A 17,648-nucleotide genomic window follows, 5' to 3' on the forward strand; every position below is an offset into this window, starting at 1 on the left:
TTGAACCGTGGTCTTCTGATTTTACTGAAGAACCGGGAAGGATTTCAAGAAGCAAGTGATCTACTATATGGGATATTTTATCGCTGCTCTTCAAAAACGTTTTACTTTATCTTTTAGTTCAGGTTTATATGATCGATGGCGAGTTCAGTTTTTCCTGAGAGGTTCTACTACAACATCCACAGTTTGAGAATGCTGATCAAAGAGTTCTTTTCAGCTCCATTATCACTGATCTTTTCCCTTTCAGCAGTATTTGTAGAAGATCTATCCACCAGTCCTGACGCACTGGAATTAGTTTCGTTCGTGGTATGTTTCTGATGAAAGTTCTGGTCAATCTCGTGAGTTGGAATTTTTATGGACCATCCTTTGAAAAAGAGATCAAGCTAGGAGTTGACTGGAGAAAACTTCTATGCTGGAAACGCCATGGCGTTTGCAGCGTCGGCTCCAGCAGTGTCATCGAGACGGCACTACAACCAAGGCCTTGATTCTGCTCGCTGCATAGTTCGATCCAGGATATCATTTCTCAAGCTTCGCCGAGTGAATGCTATAGCTCTGGAAGCAGCAGTGAAAGAAGATCCGGAGCAGTTGTCCCCATTGATAACACCAGTAAGTCTCTTGGATTCACATTGAGCTCTCATTTTCCTTGTCTTTGCAGAAACGAACTACAGACTTTCAAACACTCTTTCGGAGATTTTGCAAAGTTGCTCAACCTTACTGGCTCGACTCCAAGGAGGGAAACCAGGCAATCCTCCGGTTAGCGAGTGTTTTTGCTCTTACGCTTGCTTCCACGGGGACGAGCGTGGCATTTAGCTACCTTGGAAGGAGTTTTGACAACGCTTTGACAAGTAAGTGTGTCCAGATCTATCAGATTTCTTTAAACTTTTCTCCAGGTAAGAATCGAGAGGAGTTTGTCAAGCAGCTGATCTATTATTTGGGGCTTATGGTCGCAGCACTTCCAGTAAGTCGTTTGAATGTTTGTGCCTTTTTCAGCGTGTAGTTAACTCGCTTGTCTTCGAGGTTTATGTAATCCGCGGATACGCACGAGACACTCTTGCTCTTCGATGGCGATCTTGGATGACGAAACGCTACATGGCTCAGTATTTTTCTCAGAGATCCTACTATAACATTCAATCTCTGGCACTCATAGACAATCCAGATCAGAGAGTTGTGGACGATATCGGCTCGTTCACTCGCACGGCACTTATATTTACCATGACTTTGTTCCATTCCATCACCGATCTGGCGTCTTTCAGCGGAATTCTATACAGGATTTATCCACCACTGTTTGGTGTCTTGCTTGTTTACTCCATTGGTGGCACTGGAATTAGTTTCCTACTTGGAAAGGTATGATTTTCATCTTTTTGTTTTCAGCGAGTTCGTTCTGTTTCCTTGCAGGATCTCATGAACTTGAATTTCGTCCAAGAAAAGAGTGAGGCAGATTTTCGATTTGGATTGGTAAGAGTTCGAGAAAATGCAGAGTCCATCGCGTTTTACGGGGGAGAAATGGACGAGCTTCACTTGCTGCTGGAACGTTTTAAACAAGTTTTTTCCAACTATAGTGTAAGTTTATTTTTCTGGTTTTCCATTTAATTTTTTAAAAAGTGCTGCATTGTCTTTGAAGAAACTACTCATAGCTTCACGCAACTTGAGTTTTTTCCAAGTTTTCTATAGCAACTTGATCCGAATACTGCCCGCTGCCGTGGTGGCTCCGTTCTACTTTTCTGGAAAAGTCGACTTTGGGATCGTCAGTCAGTCTTTCTATGCTTTCAGCTCCGTTCTCCGCGACCTTTCCTTGGTCGTACAAGCGTTCCAATCGCTTAGTTCCTTCTCCGCAGTTGTCGATCGCCTGGGTATACTCTTTTCTTCGTTTGCTTGATTCTCTTCGAACTAAATTTACATGCACAGGTGAATTCAGTGACATATTGGATAAAAAAGGCGTAGTGAATACTTTGGAGCTGAGCACCATCAAATCGATCGAGACCACGGAGAGCGACGTTCTTATAGAAGTGTCGACCTTGACTCTCTTGTCTCCTCAACACACTCTGACTCTAGTCGAGGGGCTCTCTTTCAGGATGATCACTGGACAAAATTTCCTAGTATGTGAATTCTTATATTTTCTACTTTGTTATCAGATCACTAACACGGCTTTAAAACCGACCAGATAACTGGCCCCAGTGGAAGTGGCAAGACATCGTTCTTGAGAGCTATCGCAGGACTTTGGAACTCCGGGGGAGGAACCATAGCAAGAAACTCTACCATGGATATATTCTTCGTGCCTCAAAAGCCGTACATGACTCTTGGAACGCTCCGGCAACAAATTCTATATCCAACTTGGAGCAAAGACGGGGAGAAAAAACACGATCAAGGTAGCGGGTCTTTTACACGTGAATCTATCACAAGTGTGCTCTCATGATCCAGAATCCAAGCACAGCGATGCCGACTTGATGGAAGTCTTGCGTAGAGTGAAGCTTGAACAGCTCCTGGAACGCTCGTTCCACTTGGACGCGAATGCCGACTGGTCCAGTGTCTTGTCACTGGGAGAGCAACAGCGCCTGGCTTTTGCTCGATTGCTTCTATCAAAACCAAAGCTTGCGCTCCTGGATGAAGCAACCAGTGCCATAGACGAAGCAACTGAGGTAAAAGCTTGTCTCTTTGGTTCTCTTCTAAGATCTAGTCACTCTATGCAGGCTTACTTGTATCGACTTCTCCTAGAATCAGGAACTTGTGTGATGAGCGTTGGGCATCGCAGCACGCTTCGCGAATTCCACACACACTTGCTCTTCTTTTCCCCGCAAATCTCCGGGACGAGTATCTCGGAGTGGTCATTACAAGACCTTCCTCAAAGAACCAACTTTTAGTAGCAGTAGTTCTTCGTCCATTGAAGTGAGACTGGCCTTTGGGAATGCGAGCAAGCAAGCGCTTTGCAGTCTTCTACGTTCTTGCAAGAGTGTGGCGGAGCTCCAGCAGCTCCATGCAACGATCTGGGATGGGCAGGAGACCCTGCTCGGGAACGTCTTGGTTGAGATGTATGGCAAGTTTGGAGCTGTGGACGAAGCGGGTGCGGCGTTTGATAGCATCCAGCGTCCAAACGTCTTCTCGTGGAACAACATCGTCACGGTATATACACAGAACGGTTTTTTGGAGCGAGCGCACAGCGAGTTCGACGCCATGACCGAGAGGAACTCCGTGTCCTGGAACATAATGGTGACGGGCTATGCCCAAACTGGGTATCTCACACAAGCTGAGGCTTTGCTCGAGAAAATGCCACAGTATGGAGTGGTTTCGCTCAGTGCTATGGTTGTCGGCTTTTCCAGGAGTGGCCAAACCGACCAAGCAGAGGCTACTTTCGAGAGAATTATTCAGCGTAATATCATAACTTGGACTGGGTTTCTAACTGGATATGCCCAGTGCGGGTATATCCATGAAGCTTACGGGATTTTTAAGAGAATGCCAGCGTGGAACGTTGTCTCATGGACTGCTATGATCGACTTGCTGGGTCAGATGGGTCAGCTCGAGAACGCGAAGACTCTTTTTGATCGGGTTCCAGAGCTCAATGCTGTGTCTTGGACGGCCATGGTTGCTGCTTATGCCGCGAATGGGCATATCCGAGAGTGTCGAGATTTGTTTGATGATATGCCCGAGCGCGGTATAGTAACTTGGAACGCCATGCTTGCTGGATTTGGGTCGAGTTTGCAAGCGGGAGAAGCGAGGAGAGTTTTTGGAAGAATGCCTTGGCACAACTTGGTCTCGTGGAATACCATGCTTGCTTTGGTTGCTAGGAACGCTGGAAGCCTGGAAGGATTGGATATCTTCCATGGAATGCCTGCGAGGAACTGTAAATCGTGGAACCTTGTAGTCCATTGCCATGCCGCGAATGGAGATATGGGGGACGCCGGCAAGCTTGTGTATAGAATGCCGCAGCACAGTGTAGTGACTTGGACTTCCATGGTCGTTGGATATTCCTGCAAGGGAAGAGTTGACGAGGCGATTTCCTTGTTTGACTGGATTCCAGAACGGAATGTTGTGACCTGGACGGGCTTGCTTGCCGGATATGCCCAAGTAAGTGATGTGGGTGAAGTGTTTCGCAGAATGCCGGCCCATAACGTGGTGTCATCGACGGCTGTGATTGATGCCTACGGCCAGAATGGCCACCTGGTGGCGGCCAAGGAGCTGTTTGACCGGCTCCCGGAAGCCAACGAGTTGACTTTGATAGCCATGCTGGGGGCATATGCTGCCAAGGGATGCGCATCCGAGTCCAAGAGGCTGTTTGACTCTTCGCCATCGCAGAGCGTGCTTACGTGGAATACAATGGTGTCCACGTACGGAAATAGCCTCGAGCTCTGTGCCGCAATGGCCATGTTTGAGAAGATGCCCAAGCACAACACTGTGTCGTGGAACGCAATCGTTACGGCAAATGCCAGGAATGGGCATTTGGGGGAAGCTAGGATGATTTTTGACACGATGCCATATAGGAGCTCAAGGTCGTGGAGCGTGATGATCGATTCATATGCGCTGAGTGGCCAGTGTTTTGAGGCAGTCGAGATGCTTACACTCGTGATGTGGGAGGGTTTTGTGCCAGATGAGAGTGTATTTACAGGTGTTCTTGCTGCCTGCAGCCACCAAGGCTTGCTCGAACTCGGTATAAGGCTGTTTTCGTTGATGGTGAGAGATTACTCCATTGCTCCAGCACTAGTACACTTCAAGTGCCTAATTGCATTGCTGACTCGAGCTGGGCAACTTGATAGTGCAGAGCAGCTTCTCAATGAAATGCCCTACCATCCAGATGAAGTTGCATGGGTGACACTCCTTGCCGGCTGTAGCTCACACTTTGATGTGGGACGAGCGTCCTATGCCACTTGCAATTCTAGTGCTCTGCACGTGTTGCTAGGAAATGTGTACGATCAGCAAACATTTCAAATGAGTTTCTAATCTTTTAAATCTTGCGTCCCTCCATAAGGCGGAATAAGGATGAACAGTTTTTTTTGGCCATGATCCACCTGATCCTCGCCAGATGATTCTTGGCGAACCTGAGCCGATTCAGCACTCCACGGACGAGCGTGGCATCGGTGGAGGCTCGTGCTGGCCGCTACAATCAAGGGTAAGCATCCTCAATCTGCAGAATTTGCAACTCCAGCACCAGAAATATTATGTCCAAAATCATTTTTGGACACATGTACAATAAACATCTTGCCATTTGTATTGCAATTGCTTCTTCATCCTTTTAATCTTTCATTTATGTTCTTCTCCCAAAAGATGAATTTTCTCATATGATCAAATATGATTACTAATTAGGGTGAAAATTTATTTGATAATAAGTCAATGTCATAAAGGAAAATGCTCATTGTAAAAAAAAATTTTCATTAGAACACTTAAACACTCTATTACAAATTAATTTGTGTATGTTCCAGTTTGGATCAATTGATCACAAATATACAACACTATCAAGCATGAAATATGCAAATCTACTTTTGCTTTCTAATATCATTCATTTAACTTGGAAATCATCAGCACCCTAGTAACATTTGAAAAGGCATATTCTCCCAACACCATCATCCCTTTCTCCTCTATTACAATTACCCATTTAGTGAAAGATGTTCATCTCCATTTTTCACAGTAGTAGTGCTGCAATGTGTGCCATGCCTTGAAAGCAATAGGAGAATCCTTGACCTTCCTCCCATGGAACTCTCTTGATCAACTTGCATTAAAGCTCTTTTAGCTTTATACAAGCTCAGCACCTTTAATTCTTGTTTCTGGAAACATGTGTCCAAACTGGTACAAAAGTTCCTCGCAAGGAAGCTTCTTTGAAATGGCAAAGGCGGCTTGTATGAAGGATAAGCAGGAGAAGCAGGAGAATTGGTAAAATGGGGCTTGATCCAAAGGATGGGGGGTTTCCCATGGTTCAGGATTTGGTTGAGTCTGGCATTGATGAAGTGCCTCAGCGATTTGTGAAGCCAGCGGAAGAGCGGTCATTCTCTGCAGCAAGGACGGAAGATGATGAGGTTCCAGTTATTCACGTAGCAGAGCTTGACACAGCTGAAGGCATCGCTAAGCTCGACAGCGCTTGCCGAGATTGGGGATTTTTCCAGGTGAGATCTGCTCAAAAATCCATGACTAACATCTGGTTCAGCTGATTGGACATGGCATCCCTCCGGAGTTGCTTAAACAGGTGAGGAAGACTGTGAGGGACTTTTTCCGGTTGCCCCGGGAGCAGAGGGAAGCATATGCTATTCGCTCTGATGCACCATCTCTAGCCAGCCAGGAAGGATACGGAAGATTCTTCGTTCCTTCGGAGGAGACTGTGCTCGACTGGGGCGATTCTGTTTATCATTTTCTTCCTCCCATAAGGAATTGGCCAAGAAATCCTCCAGAGTACAGGTAACATTTTTGAGAACTTTCAGCGTCGTTCTGAATTCCACTCTACAGGAAAGTCGTGGAAGAGTACGGCCAGGAGATACGGCCTCTGGCAATCAAACTGCTACAATGCATGGCAGAGGCATTGGGGCAACGTGCCAGTTTTTTCTCTGAAGCTTTCGGTCCTAGTCCTCATTATGCGATCAGGCTGAACTATTATCCGCCTTGTCCACAGCCAGAGCTTGTGATTGGCCTCAGCCCTCACTCCGATCTCGTGGGTCTTACCGTTTTGCTCCAAGATGAGGTGGAAGGCCTGCAGGTTAAGAAAGGCGGGCAGTGGAGGAGCGTCAGGTCCATCCCAGACGCGTTTGTGGTGAATGTTGGAGACACGGTTGAGGTGAGTGCATGAGGATTCTCAGCTTTGGTTCATAGTTAAAGCTATGGTGCATGGTTTTTGTTGCGTCCCAGATACTAACGGATGGAGCTTACAAGTGGAGCACAGAGCTGTCGTCAATAAGGAATGCTCTCGGATCTCCATTGCAACAATTTACGGTCCTGGCCGCGACAGGAAGTTAAAGCCAATTACCTCGGAAGAAATGCCACCTTTGTACAAGGAAGTCTCTATGGCAGAGCTCCTCGAAGCGTTCGTCAATGGAAAACTGAATGGTAAGGGGCATCTCCAGTTTGTCAGAATAGGATGAGGAAGTATTATGACAAAAATAAAATAATGTGACAATACAGTAAATTATATAAAGATATATATATGTATTGAATGTTTGGAAAGCTATTTTACTTGTATAAAAGAACAATGCCCTTTAAAGTGTCAAAAATACATGATATGCATGAGTCTGAATTATTTTTATTTTCATTCATTCATTAATTGTTTATAAAGTTTGTGTTGCCCTCTAAGAAGCATGAAACTGATACATTATAATATGCTTGTACGTTTTATGCCTTCAGCTATCAGTACACCTCTCAAGGAGAGTGGACTCACAAATTGATATTTTAAAGGATTTTTTTTTAATGCATGAGCATGCATTGATGCCTATACATGGCAAAGTCTAAGTAATACTGTGTATGCAATTTTTTTGCATTATATAAATTTCAACTCTATATCAATTTTTTTGACACATTAGGTTCAAAATTAGGGTTTATAGGCATGATGTTTGCTAGTGGGCAAGCTAGATTTTTTAGTGCATTTTGGATACCACATATTAAGCTCGTGTTTAAAGCTATTTCCTTGGTGAAGGTAATGAAAAACATTTTATGCAACAAAACATTATAATGTTAAAATCTTTAATGCATGATTAAGATTGCAAAAAATCCATTTGAGAACAAACAGTATAAAAAAGCATTAAAACTATTTCAAACCATGCAATCCAAGGGCTATATGCCAAATTTTTGAAGATATGTGACTGCTCTTAAGGCATGCTCAAGTTTTAAGTGCTAGAGAAGAAAGCAAAAAGATGGATGGAGGTTTTGTGAAATTGGTGGCATTGAAGTAAGGCATGGCTTTGTACTGCTAGGCAACAAAAGTAGTAACGGGGACTTAAAGCTTGTAGCAGCATTAGGGCCTAATAGCTAGGACAAAGAGATGATGTGGAAATTTGCTACTGTGGACTAGAGAACAACCAAGTCACAGTGATGTGTTTAGTTGACTTCTACTACAAATTTAGAAATGTGGTCTCAACTCAACAGGTTTTTAACTCAATGCCATTTAAAGATCTTGTGGCCCAGATGGCACTTATAGTTGGACTCGATCACCAAGGAGATGCTGCCTCCATGTTTGAAAACTTTAATAGCATATAAGATCCTAGCATTCATCTTGATAGCTTTATATTCTTCTCGATCATCAATGTTTGTAATCATGTGGGGTTTGTGAAACAAGGAAAGGAGTGCTTCTATGCAATAGAGATGAAGTATGAGATCTGTCCTACGCATGAACACTATTATGGAATGATTGATCTCTTGGGATAAGTAAATCACTTGGATGAGACAATGATGGTGTATGAGTAAGTTGGAAAGATTGCATACAATGCTTTAGTGAAGATCAATAAGAGGAACAAAGTTGCATATACACTTATAACTAATCTATATAAAAACTAACATTTCCATGCTTGCTAAAGGAACAAAAGTTGGCAGTTGTGACCAAGAAAGCATTAATAGGCATTCCATTGTAATATATAATGCTGTGACAAAATGAGAAGCTCTCATTCAATACCTCAATTATGGTGATAGTGCTTCTTGTCCCACTACTCCACATATCACTCATGGATTTCATCTTTACATGACATTATAAAAGTAAAAGAAGAGTTCTAGAATATTTATTTCACATAATATTGCATACTTGCTTGTGTGAAATTTATATTATATAATTGTTTGTGTAAAACCTTCACTAGATTTGTGGTGACATCATGTTATCTTGGATGACATGGCATCAGTCTTATGTGGCAGTTTAAAGTGTCATGCCTCATACATCTATGATATACCTTATGACAAAAATATTATACACATAATCACATTTTGTTTATATAACAATCAAAAGTGATTGTGTGCATAATATTTTTGTATGCAACTCAAAACAAAAAAATAAATTCTCAGATGTGTAAATATATAATGCTCTCACAAACAATCATATATTTGTTGCCACGCTATGGCTGGGCACCAAATTAAATTTTGATATTTACAAAAACACAAATAATATTGTGTTTGTATGTAAGATGTTGTGAAAGTAAGCTTGAATCAGACACAATGGTTGAAACTGTATGAGCTGCTTAAACTTGAGCATTTGATCACAAAACGAGATCCATGCTGGTCGCTAGTGCCCAACATCACCAATGATCTTGGATAGAATCTATTCACTTCCGTTGCACCTCTGGCTAGCGAGACCTTGACTTTTTATATCGATCCATGAGGATCATGCCAAACGTCTTCCACTGTGCCGCACTTGTGAGATGAGGATTTATCACTGACGTGATCAAAGATGATGTATACCTGTCGAGTAAAGCTTGAGAGATTGCTCCAAGAAATGCAGCGATGTTCTCTGAATGAACCTCTTGGTGCATGTACAATCCATAGAGACAAACACATTGCCAAACAGCTCGGCACTAGTCAGCATATACATCCATTTGTGCCAATCTTTAAGCTCATCCAAAAGGGAATGAATTGCTAGCAAGTATCGTATATATTGCTTGGTTTCCTGGGTCCAAACGAAGGACCTCCGTAGCTGCCCAGCTTCCATGGTCGCCATCACAGTGGAGCTTGGAGGCTCCAAGAACACACGACCACTCCAAGATCCTGGGAACGAACGGCATGCTACTCAAGAGTTCTTGTGCCTCGCGCAAATGACCAGCCCGGCCAAGTGCGTCAACCATGCAAGAATAGTGCTGCTCGGTGTGCTCCACACCATAGTCGGCTACCATGGAAGTAAAATGCGACCGGGCATCGTAGAGTTTTCCCCGCCGCGCGCACGTAGCGAGCACTAGGACGAAGCAAATCCCATCCGCAAGCTCGGCCGCCACCTTCAATTTAGAAAAGATATCCTGTACGCGTTCGAGGTGGCCGACGCTTGCGTAAGAGTGTAACACAACCGTCCAAGAGATGGTGTCACGCTCAGGCATTGAGTGAAAGAAGAGCTCGGTCGATCCTGGGAGGCCTCTTTGTGGGTAGCAATTGAGCATGGTGTTCCATGTCACGAGATCTCGCTCGACCATGTCACGAAAGAAGAATTTCTTTGCAAGCGGCTGGCGGCAGGCTTGGATGTGAGCTGCGAGCATGTAGGTGCATGATCCAGCATCTCGCTCAGGCATCTCATTAAAAACTTTGATGGTACTAGCATAATCGCTAATTCTCATGTAGCCACCAAGAAGAGCTTTCCACGACACTAAGTCTTTTACAGGCATTTGAACGAATGTGCATGTTGCAAGCTCAATATGCCCGGCTAAGGCATATGCTGCAAGAACGATATTCCATGACACTAAGTCCAAGCGAGAAATAGTTTCTAGAAACAAAAGAGCGTCCCCTAAGCTTTTATATCGCGTATACGAGTCAAGCATAATGTTACACGAGACGATATTACGCACAAGCATCCTATCGTACAGGTTTTTCATCTCAAAAAATCGCCCAGACACGGCATACGCAGTAAGCATTGCGTTTGCTGATACTGTATCGTGTTTTGGCATCGATTCAAACGTTTTCAACGACTGATGAAAATTCCCAGCCTCAACGAACATTGAAAGAAGAGCCGTCCAGGAGACAATACTCTGCTGCAGCATGATACCAAACACTGTTTCCGCTTTATCAAATTGCCTGTTAGAGGCATATGCTGTGAGCAATGTTGTGTACGACACAAGATCTCTCTCAGGCATCAAACAAAACAAATCTATAGACTCCTCTAAGAGGTGTCGGCTGACCAAAAATGTTAGGTAAACGTTCATGGTGATTAAGTCCCTCTCCGGCATTGTCTCATACGCTCTTTTTGCCTGAGAAACACCCCCAACACGGGCATATGTACTAAGCATGCTGTTCCAAGTGAAAAGATCTCTTTCCGGGATTTCTTCGAACGCAAGAGTGGCTTGCTCTAAGAGACCTCGGAGGGAATACGCAGCTAGCAGGGTGTTCCACGTAGCAAGGTTTCTTTGTGGCATGGAATGAAAGATCTCTTCGGCCTCTGCGAGGTGTCCCTTTTGAGAATACGAGCCAAGGATACAATTCCAGGAGATGAGGTTCTTGAACGGCATCTGGTTGAAGAATTTCCTGGCATCGTCCACGTATCCATTCTTCTCGTAAGCTGCAAGAAGGGCATTCCAAGAAACTGGGCTCCATGCGGGCATAGAATCGAATGCGTACTTTGCCTCCTCGAGGCATCCTCTGCGAGCGCAAGAAGAAAGGAGTACGTTCCACTCGACGAGCGTTCTACGTTGTGAATCCATTCAAATGTGGACCGTTGACTGACCAGCTTTAAATGTCGACCATTGGATTGGCGCCAAAATTCGCAAGCTTGCCGATGTAAGCCACAACCATTGAGCAGTGCCGACCACGCATTCACGCCAGGCTTGCAAGGCATGGCTTGGAATAATCTTTGGGCTTCTTCCAGCCGCCCAGAAGATCGATCACGCAGTGGTAATGCAAAGGGCTAAAGATCTCACTGTTGGAGAGATCATCAAACTTTCTTGCTCCATGAACATCTTTATACCAGTTGACTTTTGGATTCTTGGGAGTAACTCCAATTGTTTTTTCTATTGGGTACGACAATAGAGTGACATCAGAAAAAACTTAATAAAGTTGTGAGTACTTAATAGCAAGTTCCTCCAAGTTTATGAGGCAGATCGATGGGAGAACATCCATTGCAGCTATTTGTCCCGTGCAGGACATTGGAACTCCGGGCGAGGAACCATAGCAAGAAACTCTATCATGGATATATTCTTCGTACATGACTCTTGGAACACTCCAGAAACAATTGCTATATCCAACTTGGAGCAAAGACGGGGAGAAAAAACACGATCAAGGTAGCGAGAATTTTTGTTCTTTTACACGTGAATCTATCACAAGTGTGCTCTCATGATCCAGAATCCAAGCACACTTGGTGGAAGTCTTGCGTAGAGTGAAGCTTGAACAGATCCTGGAACGCTCGATTCACTTGGACGCGAATGCCGACTGGTCCAGTGTCTTGTCACTGGGAGGGAGAGCAACAGCGCCTGGCTTTTGCTCGATTGCTTCTATCAAAACCAAAGCTTGCGCTCCTGGGTGAAGCAACCAGTGCCATAGACGAAGCAACTGAGGTAAAAGCTTGTCTCTTTGGTTCTCTTCTAAGATCTAGTCACTCTACGCAGGCTTACTTGTATCGACTTCTCTTAGAATCCGGAACTTGCGTGATGAGCGTTGGGCATCGCAGCACGCTTCGCGAATTCCACACGCACTTGCTCTTCTTTTCCCCGCGAATCTCCGGGACGAGTATCTTGGAGTGGTCATTACAAGACCTTCCTCAAAGAACCAACAGTAGTTCTTCGTCCATTGAAGTGAATAAGTGGAAGACTGGCGTTTGTAAATGCGAGCAAGCAAGCGCTTTGCAGCCTTTTACGTTTTGGCAAGAGTGTGGCGGAGCTCCAGCAGCTCCATGCCACAATCTGGGATGGGCAGGAGACCCCCCTGGGATGTATGGCAAGTTTGGAGCTGACAAGAGGCTGCGGTGTTTGATAGCATTCAGCGTCCAAACGTTTTCTCGTGGAACAACATCGTCACGGTGTTTGCACACAACGGGTGTTTGGAGCGAGCGCACAGCGAGTTCTGCCCGAGAGGAACTGCGTGTCCTGGAACATAATGGTGACGGGCTATGCTCAGACTGGGTATCTCACGCAGACTGAGGCTATGCTCGAGAAAATGCCACAGCATGAAATGGTTTTGCTCAGTGCTTTGATCGTGGGCTTTTCCAGGAATGGCCAAACCGACCAAGCAGAGGCTACTTTCGAGACAATCGTCCAGCGGAATATCATAACTTGGACTGGGTTTCTAACTGGATATGCCCAGTCCAGGTATATTCGTGAAGCTTACGGGTATTTTTGAGACAATTTCAGCGTGGAACGTTCTCTCGTGGACTGGTATGATCGGCTCGCTGGGTCAGATGGGTCAGCTCGAGAACGCGAAGATTCTTTTTGATCGGGTTCTAGAGCTCAATGCTGTGTCTTGGACGGCCGTGGTTGCTGCTTATGCCGAGAATGGGCATATGCGAGAGTGTCGAGATTTGTTTGAGCGCGGTATAGTAACTTGGAACGCCATGCTTGCTGGATTTGGGTCGAGTTTGCAAGCGGGAGAAGCGAGGAGAGTTTTTGGAAGAATGCCTTGTGACAACTTGGTCTCGTGGAATACCATGCTTGCTTTGGTTGCTAGGAACGATGGAAGCCTTGGATACCTTCCATGGAATGCCTGCGAGGAACTATAAATCGTGGAACCTTGTCGTCCATTGCCATGCCGCGAATGGAGATTTTGGGGACGCCGGCAAGCTTGTGTATAGAATGCCGCAGCTCAGTGTAGTGACTTGGACTTGCATGGTCGTTGGATATTCCTGCAAGGGAAGAGTTGACGAGGCGTTTTCCTTGTTTGACTGGATTCCAGAACGGAATGTTGTGACCTGGACGGGCTTGCTTGCCGGATATGCCCAAGTAAGTGATGTGGGTGAAGTGTTTCGCAGAATGCCGGCCCATAACGTGGTGTCATCGACGGCTGTGATTGATGCCTACGGCCACCTGGTGGCGGCCAAGGAGCTATTTGACTGGCTCCCGGAAGCCAACGAGTTGACTCTGATAGCCATGCTGGGAGCATATGCTGCAAAGGGCTGCGCATCCGAGTCCAAGATGCTTTCTGACTCCTCGCCATCGCACAGCGTGCTTACGTGGAATACAATGGTGTCCACGTACGGAGCTAGCCTTGAGCTCTGTGCCGCAATGGCCATGTTTGAGAAGATGCCCAAGCACAACACTGTGTCGTGGAACGCAATCGTTACGGCAAATGCCAGGAATGGGCATTTGAGGGGAGCTAGGATGATGTTTGACACGATACCATATAGGAGCTCAAGGTCGTGGAGCGTGATGATCGATTCATTTGCGCTGAGTGGCCAGTGTTTTGAGGCAGTCGAGATGCTTACACTCATGATGTGGGAGGGTTTTGTGCCAGATGAGAGTGTATTTACAGGTGTTCTTGCTGCCTGCAGCCACCAAGGCTTGCTCGAACTCGGTGTAAGGCTGTTTTCGTTGATGGTGAGAGATTACTCCATTGCTCCAGCACTAGTACACTTCAAGTGCCTAATTGCATTGCTGACTCGAGCTGGGCAACTTGATAGTGCAGAGCAGCTTGTCAATGAAACGCCCTACCATCCAGATGAAGTTGCATGGGTGACACTCCTTGCCGGCTGTAGCTCACACTTTCACGTGGGACGAGCGTCCTATGGCACTTGCAATTCTGGTGCTCTGTAGGAAGTGTGTACGATCAGCAAACATGAGTTTCTAAACCTTTAAATCTTGCGTCCCTCCGTAAGGTGGAATAAGGATGAACAGTTTTTTTGGCCTTGATGACCTTTCTGTTCCCTGATCCTCGCCAGATGATTCTTGGCGAACCTGAGCCGAGTCAGCACTCCACGGACGAGCGTGGCATCGGTGGAGGCTCGTGCTGGGCGCTACAATCAAGGGTAAGCATCCTCGATCTGCAGAATCCGCAACTCCAGCACCAGAAATATTAAACAGGAGTGTCGAAAATCATTTTTGGACGCGTGTACATAAACATCTTGCCATTTGTATTGCAATTGCTTCTTCATCCTTTTAATCTTTGGTGCCTTCTTCATTCATGTTCTTTTCCCAAAAGATATTTTTTCACAGTAGTAGTGCTGCAACGTGTGCCATGCCTCAAAAGCAGTAGGAGAATCCTTGACCTTTAAGATGTCCTCACATGGAACTCTCTTGATCAACTTGTATTAAAGCTATACAAGCTCAGCACCTTTAAGTCTTATTTTTGGAAACATGTGTCCAAATTGGTATAAAAGTTGTACGCAAGGAAGCTTCTTTGCAATGGCAAAGGCGGCTTGTATGAAGGATAAGCAGGAGAAGCAGGAGAATTGGTAAAATGGGGCTTGATCCAAAGGATGGGGGGCTTCCCATGGTTCAGGATTTGGTTGAGTCTGGCATTGATGAAGTGCCTCAGCGATTTGTGAAGCCAGCGGAAGAGCGGTCATTCTCTGCAGCAAGGACGGAAGATGATGAGGTTCCAGTTATTCACGTAGCAGAGCTTGACACAGCTGAAGGCATCGCTAAGCTCAACAGCGCTTGCCGAGATTGGGGATTTTTCCAGGTGAGATCTGGTCAATAATCCATGACTAACCTCTGGTTCAGCTGATTGGACATGGCATCCCTCCGGAGTTGCTTAAACAGGTGAGGAAGACAGTGAGGGACTTTTTCCGGTTGCCCCGGGAGCAGAGGGAAGCATATGCTATTCGCTCTGATGCACCATCTCTAGCCAGCCAGGAAGGATACGGAAGATTTTTCGTTCCTTCGAAGGAGACTGTGCTCGACTGGGACGATCTTGTTTATCATTTTCTTCCTCCCATAAGGAATTGGCCAAGCAATCCTCCAGAGTACAGGTAACATTTTTTTTTGAAAACTTTCATCGTCGTTCTGAACTCCACTCTACAGGAAAGTCGTGGAAGAGTACGGCCAGGAGATACGGCCTCTGGCAATCAAACTGCTACAATGCATGGCAGAGGCATTGGGGCAACGTGCTAGTTTCTTCTCTGAAGCTTTCGGTCCTAGTCCTCATTATGCGATCAGGCTGAACTATTATCCGCCTTGTCCACAGCCAGAGCTTGTGATTGGAATCAGCCCTCACTCTGATCTCGTGGGTCTTACCGTTTTGCTCCAAGATGAGGTGGAAGGCCTGCAGGTTAAGAAAGACGGGCAGTGGAGGAGCGTCAGGTCCATCCCAGACGCGTTTGTGGTGAATGTTGGAGACACGATTGAGGTGAGTGAATGAGGATTCTCGGCTTTGGTTCATAGTTAAAGCTATGGTGCATGGTTTTTGTCGCGTCCCAGATACTAACAAATGGAGCTTACAAGAGCGTGGAGCACAGAGCTGTCGTCAATAAGGAATGCTCTCGGATCTCCATTGCAACAATTTACGGTCCTGGCCGCGACAGGAAATTAAAGCCAATTACCTCGGAAGAAATGCCACCTTTGTACAAGGAGATCTCTATGGCAGAGCTCCTCGAAGCGTTCCTCAGTGGGGAACTGAATGGTAAGGGGCATCTCCAGTTTGTCAGAATAGTATGAGGGTCCAAGTATTATGACAAAAATAAAATATTGTGACAATATATGTCTTTAATATAGTAAATGATATATATATATATATGAATTGAATGTTTGGAAAGCTATTTTACTTCTAAGTGAAAATTACCTAAGAAGAATGCCCTTTGAGCCCCTTAAAGCTCTTTTCTAGGGCTACTGTCAAACTCCACATAGGGTTTAGGATTTAGGGTTTAGGGTTTAGGTGCGTTTATAGTAACTCAATCTATTTATGTCTTAAATTATGTAATAGAAATCCTGCAGTTTAGGTTTAGGGTTTTAGGTTTAGGGTATAAACATTTAATCCAGATCAGTGCATATCATGAAACTTTCACATTGAATCGACTCCATTGGTTGTTGGTCCTAATTGTGGCAACTGGATCCAAAAATTCTCTTTTCCAGATCATCCTCAAAGCAAGACACCATATATAGTCTTCTAAAGAGAATCTAGAAAGCTAGGTTTTTCAAGTCCCAACTGCTCCAAGTCACCCTTGACATCCAACTCTACCAATCCTTGACCGTTACTATCTTCATCATGTGTCAAGGCAAACAAAATCACATAAATCTTGGCAAAAAGCTCCATTTCTAAAGATTTTGCAACTGTCCATCCACGGATTGCACAACTTAAAGTAGGTTTAAAGTTGTCTCACATTACTCATTCTCACATGGATTTTTTGCATTCTTATTCATTAATTGAAGATTTTGTCATTATAATGTTTTGTTGCATAAAGTGTTTTTCATTACCTTCACCAAGAAAACAACCCTAAGCACATAGTAATGGCAAATTTAGCCTGTGGTATCCAAAATATGTTAAAAACTCTAGCTTTCCCAGAAAACATCAAGTCCATAAAACTTTGCTGATGTGTCAAAAATGTTGATATGGAGTTGAAATTTACACTAAAAAAATTACATACAAGCATCAATGCATGCTCATGCATAAGAAAAAAATTATCTTTAAAATATTATTTTGTGAGTCTACTCAAGATACACCTGCCTCATTGAGAGGTGTACCTCCCCTTAAAACTGCAATCACAAATTAGCTAAAGGCATAAGATGTATACAAATAAAAAAAACAACATATGATAATGTATCTATTTCATGCTTTTTCTTGGGCAACACAAAAACTATCAATTTTATTAAGATATGGGATTGTTTTTAAGATGTGCTTAAGTCTTGGTGCTAGAGAAAAAAGTAGGGAGATGGATGGAGGTTTCATGAAATTGATGGCACTAAAGCAAGGCATAGCTTTGTACTACTAAACAACAAAAGTAGTAATGGGAGCTCAAAACTTGTAGCTGGAATGAAGAGATCATGCAAAGATTTGCCATTGTGGACTATAGAGCAATCAAGTCATAGTGACATGTTTAGTTGATTTCTATTGCAAACTTGAAAGCATAGTCTTGGCTCAACAGATTTTTAGCTTGATGCCCTTGAAAGATCTTGTGGCCTAGACAGCACTTATAATTGGACATAGTTGCC

The 17,648-nt window shown here is 44.6% G+C and overlaps 3 protein-coding genes across 5 annotated transcripts; all 3 read left to right on the forward strand.

The window, feature by feature from the left end:
• Positions 1–405: 405 nt before the first annotated feature.
• LOC9662830 (ABC transporter D family member 2, chloroplastic) lies at positions 406–2,926 on the forward strand. The gene is made up of 10 exons (XM_024661072.1): positions 406–603; positions 653–842; positions 888–955; positions 1,015–1,341; positions 1,393–1,557; positions 1,619–1,847; positions 1,903–2,093; positions 2,159–2,363; positions 2,416–2,633; positions 2,685–2,926. The coding sequence occupies exons 1-10, from the start codon at positions 421–423 to the stop codon at positions 2,853–2,855; spliced, it is 1,947 nt and encodes a 648-aa protein (XP_024516840.1). The 5' UTR covers positions 406–420; the 3' UTR covers positions 2,856–2,926.
• Positions 2,927–3,021: 95 nt separating this feature from the next.
• LOC9657458 (pentatricopeptide repeat-containing protein At2g35030, mitochondrial) lies at positions 3,022–4,926 on the forward strand. The gene has a single exon (XM_002987055.2). It carries the CDS (start codon positions 3,022–3,024, stop codon positions 4,924–4,926), a length of 1,905 nt encoding a protein of 634 aa, XP_002987101.2.
• Positions 4,927–5,777: 851 nt separating this feature from the next.
• LOC9662829 (protein SRG1) lies at positions 5,778–16,231 on the forward strand. 3 transcript variants are annotated; one of them, XM_024661074.1, is made up of 4 exons: positions 5,778–6,083; positions 6,125–6,372; positions 6,421–6,745; positions 15,921–16,231. In XM_024661074.1, exons 1-4 carry the CDS (start codon positions 5,859–5,861, stop codon positions 16,155–16,157), a joined length of 1,035 nt encoding a protein of 344 aa, XP_024516842.1. In that variant the 5' UTR covers positions 5,778–5,858; the 3' UTR covers positions 16,158–16,231. The 3 variants fall into 3 exon arrangements, with proteins under 3 accessions (XP_024516842.1, XP_002987102.1, XP_002987104.1); XM_002987056.2 differs by lacking the exon at positions 15,921–16,231 and adding an exon at positions 6,817–7,121 and having other exon boundaries at positions 5,779–6,083; XM_002987058.2 differs by lacking the exons at positions 5,778–6,083; positions 6,125–6,372; positions 6,421–6,745 and adding exons at positions 14,880–15,183; positions 15,225–15,472; positions 15,525–15,849 and having other exon boundaries at positions 15,921–16,198.
• Positions 16,232–17,648: the final 1,417 nt, after the last annotated feature.

The sequence above is a fragment of the Selaginella moellendorffii genome, unplaced genomic scaffold, assembly GCF_000143415.4.
Source record: "Selaginella moellendorffii unplaced genomic scaffold, v1.0 SELMOscaffold_79, whole genome shotgun sequence".
Classification (NCBI taxonomy): Eukaryota; Viridiplantae; Streptophyta; class Lycopodiopsida; order Selaginellales; family Selaginellaceae; genus Selaginella; species Selaginella moellendorffii.